Below are 12,091 nucleotides of genomic sequence, written 5' to 3'. Positions count from 1 at the left end.
CAACTCTCTCTCTCCTTCCGTCGCTCTCTCTCGGCACCCCATCCAGCGAATCCGGTTATCAATCCCCCTCCCACAGCGACCTCCGTTTGAGAAGCCCCCCTGCGTGCTCTCTCTCGCAACCTCTGCCTTTCTCTCTCTTTCCCGACGCGGCCCTCCTCCCCGATCTCTTCGCCGACTCTCCTCCGCGTTACAAGGAATCCAAAGAGAATCATGTAACTCTCTCTTTCTCTCTCCCTCTCTCCAAGATTGAGAAGTTTCAAAAAAAAAAAAAAAATGCAAGTAGCCTTGATTCAGTTCTATTGCGCACATTTCAAACTGAAATTTTTGGTAAACTAGATCTGTTTTGTGTTATTTTTTACATAAATTCACATCTATTTCTAATTTTTTATACATTGGTGATTTTTGCAATTTGGGTACTGTATATGGGACTGGTATGTTCTGTTACGTCTAAATTTGAGGCATTAGCAGGTATTCTAGTAATTTATCTAGTGATTTGTGGCTATTTCAGATATGCTTATCATATGTTTTTCTGGTTGGGTATATATGTTAAAGGTTGATGTATGAAATGTTTACATCTTTGAATGTGATAGCATGAATTGAGTACCATTTGTTAGTCCAAGTACGATAATAATTGGGTTTAAATTTGTATAATTGTATGTATGAGGGTTTGCGACCTTTTGATTATTCAAACAAGAAAATAATGCTTTATGGTTTTATTTTTAATGTGCAGGTTATGTGCAGATTAGTCCCAAGTAGGTGTCATAACAAAAGAGAATGAGGAACCGCTAAAATTTCCTCATTTCTTGTTATTTCATTGTTTATATTTGCAATAGGTTCAATTCACAGGGATGATAGAACTTTATACAATATCATGTTAAATCTGGAATTTTTGTAAAATTTGATTTTTTTTTTTTTTGTTGTTGTTATTTTTTGTTTTTAAACTGTTACAAGTCATGTACTGGTACAATAATGCAATATTATTGTTGTGAACGGCTGTCTATTTTACTGTTATTATGTTCAATTCAATTGTTCATTTCTGGTATAAGTAATTTTAATTTTTCTACTACACATTTCAAACTGGTACAAACTACAAAGAATGCATTACGGTGTTATTCATTTTAGTTCATGTCAATTGCTAATTTTTGGGTTAATTTTTGTGTTTAATTGCTAACTTTTTGTTGCTCGCTAGTTTTTTGTTAACTGAATTGGGTCAACATTGCTTAAATATAATTTATATGTTATTTTGAATTTTGTGGGAATATTACATACTTACGAATTATGCGCTAGATTGGTGTGTAAATTTTTTGGTACTGTAGCCCTTCTGGTACAAATGCATTTGGTGGTGATGCATCTAAGAAAAGACTGACAAAATTAATTTTGGGATGCTTTGGTAATCTTTATTCTTTATTGTATCAATTTCTAATAATCTTGCAAGAACGTTGCCGCTCCATGTTTCCTGTAATAACAAATTTTATTGCATTTAAGAGGTCACATCAAAAATAAAATATATTTTTTGTATAAGAAATTTGCTGTTCGCATGTAAAAATATTTTATGTACTACATCTATCTTGCTCCCAAAAATGAAATATAGATACAAACACAACAAAAATAGCCATCTTTCTCTCAAAATAAAAAATAAATACAAATGACAACATCCTAAAAAAATGTACAACCAAATTGCCTAGTCTTGGTATGTGACACAATTGCTAATTTTTGTGTTTTTTTTTTTGTATTCCAAGGGGAAAAACATTACATCTCCTTACAGATTACTTCATCATTACAAACGGATTTAGGAATTCTCCCTATCATCTGCCAAAGTAAAAAAAAAAACAAACTTCGCATCCTCATGAAATAGTACCAGTACATTTGAACAGAGGGAAAGTGAAGCCCACATAATCTAACCCCTGAGATCTACCTGCTTTTGCTAAATGGTCGGCCACTTCGTTTTGACCTCTAGGAATAGCCTGATAGGTATATTTAGTGTTCTTTCTTAATTCCATCCATAATATCATTCATTCTTTGAATGCTTCCCAATTTGCCTGTACCGGTGGTTGCGTATCAGTCACCCAACTTACCAGAGATGCATTGTCAGAGTAGAAGTCACATTCTAGAAACCCTTTGTGTTGCACAAACCTGATGCCCTCAAGGAGAGCAATTGCTTCAGCATGAGTAGCGCTACAAGCCTTCTTATGTGAAGTTAGATAGGCCTGCAACTCTCCCTCACTGTACAGCACACATCCAATCCCCCCTTGCCATCTGTCAACCCAAGCTCCATCCACAAAGCATTCAATTTTAGAGAGACATCCCTATTGTTGCCTCATCAGAAGCTCACTCCGGTTACCAGTTGCTGCCGGAGTGCCCTTCGATGCCAAATTGGATTCATTCACTATTGCCCTGTAATAGGAGATGAACCTTTTGAAGGTCGGTTGTACTGCTGAGTAAGTCAGATCGTTTTGACAACGCCAACGTGCCCAAATGATTGATGCCGCCTAGTGATGTTTGTGTTCTGACTGTAAAGAAATTTCAAGAGGCTTTAAAAACCTAACTTGTCATCCTCACCTCCCTACAATCCTAGTCTAATGTCGGTGCAACGTCGGTTCGTAGTCGAGAGTCACGGGGAAGGGGGCGCGAGGGGGAGGTCGGGGGAAGGGGGCACTGGGGGGCGTGCGAGGGAAGTCGTGGGGTGGGGAGGGGGCGTGGTGGGGGCGCACTGGGAAAGAGCGATAGGGAGAGAGGCAGTACTGGAGGCGAATTGAGAAAATTTTCTTACTCTTGAGCGTTTTAATCTGGTTTGTTGATCAAATACTTGATGAACGGTTGAGATTTGGAGGTTCAATGGAGGCATGAAAATTGGAGGCAGTGGAACCCTCCTCAATAAAAAATAATAATAATAAAAGTATTGGTAGAATACGACAATTGTGTATCGCAATATGGCATTAAACAATGCTACAACAAGAATCAAATGATTTATGTAATATGTTTTGCTATATGGTCGCCAACAGGGTTTAGACTTTAGACGAGGATGCCAATCCATCGGACCTAATGGGTTAGATGAGCTATGCATGTCTGCGTTCCGCTTTAAGATTTGTGTGTTTCACTTTATAATTTGTGCGCTCTATTTTCATATTTGTAACGTGTTAGTTTCAATATTCGTACAAGTTAAGTTTGCACGGATTGTATAGCGAATAAAAAAAAGTTTTGGCCCTTAAAAGTAGAATACATGCATGACGCTAGTGCCTAAACAAAATTAGAGTAAATGACAAAGATATATAGTCCTTAAACATGACAAAAATCGGTTTTTGGCTGTTATAATTTAAAAGGTCCATTTTTGGTCCTTAATTGTTTTTAATTTGAATAAAAAAGGTATGAATGATTAAAAAAATATATGAATATTTCATTAGTATCATAATGATATCCATAGTGACATGTATGTAAATATAACTTTTTAAATAATTTTTAAATGACATGGATGTCGACATTTACATTTATTTACTCAATACGTGATGATGTGGATTATATATATATATGAGATGGGCTACGGTACATTACAATGTATAGCCTTTCTTGTGTATTGCACTATAAATCACGTGATTCAAAGTTCAAATAACTTATCCAAACCGTTCATCTTGTTGTCCATATTAATATGTGTTTGGAGACCAAATTTTACATTTTTTGAAATTTTTTTACTATTTTTTTAGATTTATTGAAAATCGCTGTTTTTTTATGGTCCAGATTATTTTTGGGAATGAATCATGTGTAAGCAGAGGCAGAGGGAGTAAGAGCCAATGGGGGTCAATTGACCCCCATTTTTTTTTCAAAATTTTTGTATTTATACATAGTTTTCTATATAATTTTGAGTAAAATGTTATAGATATGGTAAAATGACCTCCATTCGCAGCATAAAAAGTTTATATGATTGACCCCCACAGACAGAAAGTCTGGCTCCGCCCAGCGTAAGGTATACGGGTTCTAATCCTCTTCAATTGAATGGGTACTATTGGAATATTTTTTGTCTCATTCGTATCTCACATCTTTATCGTTATTTTTAAAGTTCAAACAATCGATCTGAATAATTTAACATGATGTCCCTATTAAAATGTTTTTGACGATCAAATTTTAAACTTTTTGACAAAGAATTATTATTTTTTTAGATAGGTACAAAATCCTTTTTTCTTGGATGCTTGAGAATTTTCTGAAAAACCAGTGATTTTAATATGAAGAAAGCCGGCGTGTGATATGCTCGCCAAGAGGACTTGATGAGCATAACTCTTGAATCTATAATTTTGAGTTGGTTTCAAATGACGAATCCAATCCGTTACACATATCTACTTTACGAGTAATGCGTGTACATGCAAAATTTTGAACATTTTGAATTTATTTAATATAATTTTAAAAGGTCAACAAAATGAAGTTCTACTTTAATGCATTTATTTTTCATTATTTTTTTACCATTTTACTTTATACTAAATGAATTCAAAATTTTTAAAATTTTGCATGTCACGTATCACTTGTGAAATTTATCGGTTTCAACGATTTAAATTTGTCGTTTAAAACCAAGCCAATAGATTTTAGAACTATGCTTGCCAAGTTCTCTTGGTAATCATAGTACAAGCTAGCTTTGCTTGTAGTATTGTGTCGATTATTCGATCAAAGAGAATTTGGCGAGCATAGCACATGCTAGCTTTGTTAGCGGTATTGTATCATTTATTGGATCAGAGATATTTATTGACAATTTTAATTGTGTGGCCTGGATCAATTGATCAATTGTAGAGAGTACCGTATTCTTTCAAAGAACCAAATTTTCAAGATCTATATGGGCCATAAAATATATTATAGCCTGTGTAAGACTAAAGGGCCTTGTGACAAACCCAACAGCCACAAAATAATCCCTTTCATTTTTTTTTTCTTTTTTGTATTATAGCACGAAAACAATAAAAAATTTTAAGATTTAAGCATTTTTTTATCACATCTTAATTTATGTAAGACTAACAATTCCAAACACCTGTGTGGACACTAGAGTACCAGACCACATAAATCAAATTCACTGAACATTGAAAAATAAAATATAGGGCCAAATTTGCGACTTTATTTATTGGAATTATTGATATTCTAAAGACCTTAACAGCTACTTTGGAGAGATCATTTGCTGCTGCTACTTTATAAGGTTTTATGTGATTATTTAATTTGTGCCTGGTCATTTTATGTGCGGTTAAAAGTCGCTACATATATTTTTTTAACAACAAAACAAAAATAAAATGACAGTAACTGCAATATAATAAACCATTTATATATAGTAAATCGTCCAAATTGTAAACGAAAAAGGAAAGTAAATGAAAATAGTAAATCGTCAAAAAAGTTCAATTTTATCTCTTCAGCTATATCATATATATATAATCTTTTTCTCACTGATTGAGAGGTGGTGTATTTGCATATTTCCACTGTGCACTCTCATTTCCACTTAATAATCTACTACCAGCCACATCATCTGCATTTACCAGATCGGTTAACTCTTTAATGTCCTCATCTGAGAGTTTCAATTTCAGTGCGCTTATGTTGCTCTCCAAATTCTTAATTTTGGTGGTTCCTGGCATAACCCACAAAAAGATATATAATTACTTTTCATTAATTTATATACCATTTCAATTAACCTTACATTAAAAAAGTTAATAATAACAAGCATATTGTTTATAACCATTTGAGAAGGAATATTTGCTTTCTAAAAATAATTATTTCAGAAGGAATGTGATAGAAAATAAATCAAGCAAACCTGGGATGGGAACCACATCATCCCCTTGGTGAAGAACCCATGCCAGGGCTAGTTGAGCAGTTGTGCATTTGTGCTTCTTCGCTAGACCCTCAAGCCGAAAAAACAAATGTTTGTTCTTCTCTAAATTCTCCCCCACAAACCTTGGAAAATTTGTCTATTTTCCAGTAAAGAAAAATAATTAGTTTAGTAACAGCAACCTGTACTTGTCCTCGAGATACAAAGCAATACACACCATTTTCTGGTATTTATATGAAGGACGGTCTGTAACATTGTATCATTATTTTGTAGAGCTTTGAATCAGTAACTCAATTTTGGTTTTGTTTAATTGGGGTTTGATTTTCATACAATAAAGAAAAAATCAGAAGGAAAATTAGTTTGAGATAATGATTGGATAACCGTGCCAACGACTTTTACATTATAAAATGTACCTTTAAATCAAGGATTAATTACAAATGGAATGTTATACCACACCAGTAAATCTCTTTACTAGCAAACTACTAGGTTTAGTAATTTGTTTTATTCATTATTGGATTTTGTATTACTAATTTAACTCTTGAATTTGTGCTTGTAGTATAGTTCTTGATTATCTCCATATGAAATTAAGATTAACAAAATCATTACTACATACTTAAACTGAAGGTGAATTTGTCAGAGTAAGGCAAAAAGAAATATGGTTTAAAATTTACATAATATGAGCCGTCCTTTAATTCTTCAACAACTCCCCTTCCACCGAAAAATCCACGACCAAGGGGGCTGTAGGCTACTATTCCTATGCCAAGTTCTCTGTACAACCAAAATACAACTAGTAAGTAACCTTAACAATGCTCATATATGTGTGTTTCATTGGGTTTTTTTTTTCTCATATGCAGTTGCATATGAAAGAACCTTCATAAAATTCATCACAGGTACTTATCCTATTCTACCATATTTTAGCATGTTTGATAGAAGAAAAAAGAATTACCTACAAAGTGGCACAATTTCTGACTCGATATCACGGGACCAGAGGGACCATTCCATCTGCAAAGCAGTGATTGGATGCACCGCATGTGCACGCCTAATTGTATCAGGACTTGCCTCCGACAATCCTATATACTTCACCTTCCCCTCTTCAACTAGCTTCTTTAGTTCTCCAACCTATATATATATATAGATCAAAAACTCAATCTAATAAGGCTACTGTTTACTGATTGGTATTACTTTAAGTAAACAAATCTCTAGAACTTGTGGCCTCCTATTTGTCTACCAAATTAAGGTTTTGGGCATCGATGAGCAGGCCCAATCAATTGATAATTGTTAATTAGCAGTAATAAAGAATTAATAGGATAAGAACGTAATTACAGTTTCCTCGATTGGAATGGTTGTATCAATCCGGTGCTGGTAGTAGAGATCAATGTACTCTACTTCAAGTCTTTTAAGGCTTGCCTCGCAACACGCACGGACATAATCTGGCTTGCCGCATATCACTAGATTTCCAGCAACATTTATTGAAGCCCCAAATTTGGTAGCCAGTTGCACCTTTACCCTTGGCAAGTGCTTAAGAGCCTGATATGTGAAGGCCTTTGTAAGTAATTTGGAAAATAAGAAATTTTTTGGTCGGCCACTACAAATGGATTTGTTAGTTTTATTTCCTAGCTCCTTTCAGTAAATCTAAAAAACAACTGACCAAACTTAATTTTTCTGTTGAATTTCCCAAAATCAAGCATGAAAGCAACATTAATGTTTTTTATTAAAGGCTCCCGGTTCACTCTCGTATTTTTAAGATGCTATTTTCAAAAATTAAACCTGTATATGTCCATAGAGAAACGATGGCTCATGTCACTGCACTAAGCTTGCGGTTACAAATTCTAAATCTAAATCCCCTGTATGAAAACAAAATAAGATTAAAGTCTAGAACTAACCTTACCAACCAATATCTCATTGGTATGAGGTCCATACACATCAGAGGTGTCAAAGAAGGTGATGCCGTTGTCAAATGCGTGTTTTATGATCGATATGCCGACATCATCAGAAACCGGAGAGTTGTAAGCATATGATGTGAGCCCCATGCATCCAAAACCCAGCTTTGATACCTGTAAAATAACCGTAATTAATTATTCCTGCAAAATTAACTGTGCATGAATTACAAAAAAGTGTCAAAATATAAAGTACCTCTAATCCCTGGGATCCCAATTTCACTCTAGAAGTGGCCATCTGCGCTTGCTCTGTTTTTCCTCTTGAACAAGTACAGAGAGGAGTTGCTTTGATATTTATAATGTTAGGGAATGATACTTTTACTAATTGATTAGGGAAGCAGTGACATCATATTATCATAGTCAGTAGCATGACCCAAACCATCTCCAGTTATAAAACAATTCTTACAATCCATTTTGTTTTCAATATTTAGTGTTGACCACAGGCCCTCAGCCAAATACTGGACGCATCAAGTTTGTAATACTGGCGGAGATCAATTATATCCAAGTGAATCATATTTGACTTTGAATAATTTAACAAATAAATTCTTCAAAAAGTCTATAAAAAACTTCAACAAGGAAAATGACTGCTGCTATTTAAAAAGCAAGAGTGGGGTTGTTAACATGCGTTCACATTATAAACAAGTATTTATTTTCTTCACACATATATAATTCATGTAAATCTACAAAATTAAATAAAACAGCATGTACTTGATAATGAACAATTTTTAATACTGTTTTTAAATCAATTTAATAAGACTAAATTAAAGAAACTATTGGAAAGAAACATACCAACAAAATTTCATATAATATGCCATTAATTTATAGTTTGCTGATGTTTAAAGACTAATTAATTTCAAACAATTAAAAATTTAATTCACTTGATAAGTGTTACAATATGAATAAAATGTCATCATTGATGAATATATAATTTGGGAAATTTGGGAGAAAAATAAAAGATACAATATACAGTTCTTCATCCCCAAAGTTTTTCTGCCCCAAAAGTTATGATACGACCATGAGAAGCAGCTGACACGAACAAATACCAACTTGAGTTTTACCCGCTACAGAGTTTGTTACGGATATACTATATTCAGAATTTGGGACAATAGGTGGGTTGGGGTTGGCCCTGCACAAAATAGATCAAGTTCAGAAAAATGGACACCTCCTAACAAGCAGATCATTATGAAACAGATAACTAAATGTTATCTAAATTACTGCATTTATATTGCGACTTGTACTGCCAAGCAAGTACATGCCAAAATTTTCTATTTAATTAAGAAAAAAAAAACAAAAACATAACACATGAAGCAAAGTAGTACTAGTTAAAATGAAAAAGGATATACGTACGCTAGCTGTCAACAATAATTTAACATCCAATTCGGATTCAACAATAGAATAAAAAGATTCTCAACAAGTAGAAACTTCATAACTTAATGCAGCTACCTAAATCAGAGAGAGGAAATTACAACAACAATAATAAAATAGAAACAAAATTAACAGTATAATGAAAATTCAACTGGCACCAAGTTCTGGTGTAGACCTTAACCAACAACAGAGTACATGGAATCATTTTCAAGATCCACAAGCCTTTGGAGAAAATAATATTTTGTTTCCAGAGATATGGAAGTATACAAATCTGAAAATTCAATACAAAGACAATTTCCTGCGAAGAAATCTCTTCACAATTGGACACTTATGTAATAAACAGATATAAAGAGTTCTGATGGATTGAATTCTACAGGATATTTAAGTTTCGAAGAAGGTAAAATGGGAATTTTGCAGATCAAACAGACTTCTATGTAATTTCTTAAGAAAATAATGCAAAATAAATTGCCCGTTAACTTACATGTCTTTTGCTGACATTTTGGTAAATCCAATTGCCAAAGCATGCTCTTTACCTTCGGCCATTATTGCCTGAAAGAGAATTTACAGATTTACAAAAAATACCAAGTTAGCATCTTACCCAAACTAATACCACTATTTGGTACTTTAATTTTTTGTTTTCTTTGAAGGTGAGATGGCATTTCGAAGTTTGGTATATCTGTTAATTAAATGTGAGATCAAACCAAGAGTGAGGCTATGGTACTATGCACAGCGTGGGTTGATCTATACTATGAATCAATATCTCTGTTTTTAAAGTTCAAATAGTCAATCTAACATGATCTCCATGTGAAAATGTACTTGTTAAACAAAATTTACATTTTTCTAGGTAGGTAGAAAATCACTTGATCTAAAAATTCTAGATTATTCAAAAAGTAGTGATATTTTACCTATAAAAAAAATAGTAAGAAAAATTCTAAAAAATATAAATAATTTCATTGTACGGACCAATCTGCACTATGCATGGTACCATAGCTTCACTCATGAAACCAACATTTTAAATCAAACAAAAATAATTTCATACAATTAGCCGAAAAATGCAACCCTTGATAGAAACAATAAAAAAATTACCACAGGTCTCTCTTCCAATACTTCTTCATCCAAGGAACCACCTGGCGATGTCAGACAGGGACCCATTATATTAGCCCCAGAAAGAACAAATTTTATTGCGCTTCTGTCCACTTGAAACTTCTTCATTACATTAGGGTCTAAACAGGAAAATAACATATGTTATTACTTATTCAAAACAATGAAAGTAAACGTCAATTCAGGTTTACTGACTTAAATCAAGAAAATTTTGTATGCTTATAATATTTTTTTTCCAGAAACAAAATTAGGACTACGTAAAGATCAATGAAAATTATAAAATAATAAAATGAAACAAAAAGAAAAACGTACATTGGTGTAGAAGGCGCAAAGTTGGCATGTAAGGACCGTCTCGTATGTTGAAAAATAGTGGCACATTGTTCACCACAACTAAATTGAGGTGGTTTTGACTGCAAAGAACAAAACAAGAAAAAATAACAAAAAATTTAAAAGAAGAGGTTATTTCAAGCTGGCATGGAAACCCAATATTTTGTATTACTTTTAAAAAACTAAAACTAACTGATCGAGTAGCAAGAGAAAAAGGTACACAACTTGATTTTTTTTTTTTTTTTTTTTTGAGATAAGTGGGATCATTTGCAACGATTTCCATTAATGAAACCATACAATGTTTTACTGGTACCAAACCTCTGGTAACCAAATATTGACAGTTCTGTACCTAGCTTTGCTAATCTTTATTTACAGAATGCCAAAATCTGACTTAAATCAAGCCAAATCAATTTCCATAATGGGTTCCAGGTCTCTATAGATTATTCTGTTAACATGATGTACAAAAGACACACCAGCTTAATTTAAATCTTAAATTTACCAGTCACATGTAATTTAGGTTAAAATACATGAGTAACTTTGAAACTAAATCAATAAATGCATATGTAATAAATGAAAATTGAAACAAATGATAAGAAGAAACTCACCATTTGACAACAACAAGAGGAGATCCCCCTCAGCAATGCTTTGTCGAATACTTCGCTGAACTGATGCTTTCACTTGATTCTGTGCAGATACATCTTCATAAGTGAACCTTCACATAGAAAAAAAAATAAAATTCAAGTACCAAAAGATGCCACATTAGATACATTATCAGAAATGATAACTTCATTATATAAAAACAATCAAATATTCTGATTCTGAAGCACAAAAGCAAAAGGGTAAAATAATTTGTCTGGTAAATTTCACATAAATCACTGGCAGACAGCAAGCAATCATGAATTCTTCCATTGAGAAACTGAAAAAAGATTTCACCATTCAAATTTTAGCAATATTTACGAATCCAACGAACTGTAACGATGTTAATGCCACTGATCGATAAACAATGCACTGAATAAATCCTAGTATCAGAAATTAAACCTAGTATAATATTCGCACCCAATCCAGTCACTTAAAGTTAGGAGATGAGATCGAACTCGACATAGCGAATCTCAAAATCTCAAGGGTTGAACTGTCACAAGTTGGAACGAACCAATCTGAAACCCTAGAGAGAGAGAGAGTACTTCTTAAACATGGCTGGCAGCGCGAAAGAGAGAAGAAGAGAGGTCGACGAAGGAAGTAAATAGCTGCTGTTTCTTTGTTGCGGTGTAGAACTGGAGAATAGAACAGAAGAGATGTGGGCCGGTATTGTGGACCGTGGTGGGGTGGGGCGGATGCGCTTCTAAGGCTGATTCGGTTTACGAGGACCGGGATTATTTGCGGGCTCAGTGTGGTGTCTCCGCTCTACTGTGGCGTGGAGGCCAAGCGCAATTCTAATTACATACCTGCTCATGAAATGGGTTATTGGGCCGAATTCGGTCCGATTCACATCAAGATTCGTACAAATAACTTCAAAATTCGTATAGATTAACATTTTTTTATTATAGAAGAAGGGGTTTAAATTTTTAAATTTATGTATTTT

At 33.7% G+C, this 12,091-nt stretch overlaps 1 protein-coding gene, 1 long non-coding RNA gene and 1 pseudogene across 3 annotated transcripts; 1 reads left to right on the top strand and 2 right to left on the bottom strand.

The window, feature by feature from the left end:
* The first annotated feature begins 9 nt into the window (after positions 1–9).
* LOC144554793 (uncharacterized) lies at positions 10–994 on the top strand. Its single transcript, XR_013511754.1, has 2 exons — positions 10–212; positions 731–994. It is a non-coding gene; the product is annotated as an uncharacterized LOC144554793 (long non-coding RNA).
* A 4,268-nt stretch (positions 995–5,262) lies between these two features.
* On the bottom strand, positions 5,263–8,021 carry LOC144554615 (putative aldo-keto reductase 1). Its single transcript, XM_078302931.1, has 7 exons — positions 7,916–8,021; positions 7,666–7,836; positions 7,106–7,309; positions 6,729–6,901; positions 6,454–6,550; positions 5,768–5,921; positions 5,263–5,584 (listed from the first exon to the last, which is right to left on the bottom strand). Exons 1-7 carry the CDS (start codon positions 7,955–7,957, stop codon positions 5,403–5,405), a joined length of 1,023 nt encoding a protein of 340 aa, XP_078159057.1. The 5' UTR covers positions 7,958–8,021; the 3' UTR covers positions 5,263–5,402.
* Positions 8,022–8,549: 528 nt separating this feature from the next.
* LOC144554613 (uncharacterized) lies at positions 8,550–11,861 on the bottom strand (annotated as a pseudogene). The gene is made up of 6 exons (XR_013511665.1): positions 11,694–11,861; positions 11,118–11,224; positions 10,498–10,595; positions 10,171–10,307; positions 9,566–9,633; positions 8,550–8,845 (listed from the first exon to the last, which is right to left on the bottom strand). The product of XR_013511665.1 is annotated as an uncharacterized LOC144554613 (transcript).
* Between the last annotated feature and the right edge of the window lie 230 nt (positions 11,862–12,091).

Source organism: Carex rostrata, chromosome 5, assembly GCF_964058835.1.
Source record: "Carex rostrata chromosome 5, lpCarRost1.2, whole genome shotgun sequence".
Taxonomy (NCBI): Eukaryota; Viridiplantae; Streptophyta; class Magnoliopsida; order Poales; family Cyperaceae; genus Carex; species Carex rostrata.
The sequence above is the reverse complement of the archived record's forward strand: the minus strand, read 5'-3'. Positions and strand labels throughout refer to the sequence as shown.

What these genes read in the sequence shown, in the direction of transcription:
- LOC144554615 (XM_078302931.1), bottom strand. Translation starts at nt 7,957, where the DNA reads ATGGCCACTTCTAGAGTGAAATTGGGATCCCAGGGATTAGAG. An exon ending in ATGAGATATTGGTTGGTAAG is followed by an intron (nt 7,310 to 7,665) that starts GTTAGTTCTAGA and finishes TTCACATATCAG; the next exon opens with GCTCTTAAGCACTTGCCAAG. An exon ending in CCATTCCAATCGAGGAAACT is followed by an intron (nt 6,902 to 7,105) that starts GTAATTACGTTC and finishes ATATATATATAG; the next exon opens with GTTGGAGAACTAAAGAAGCT.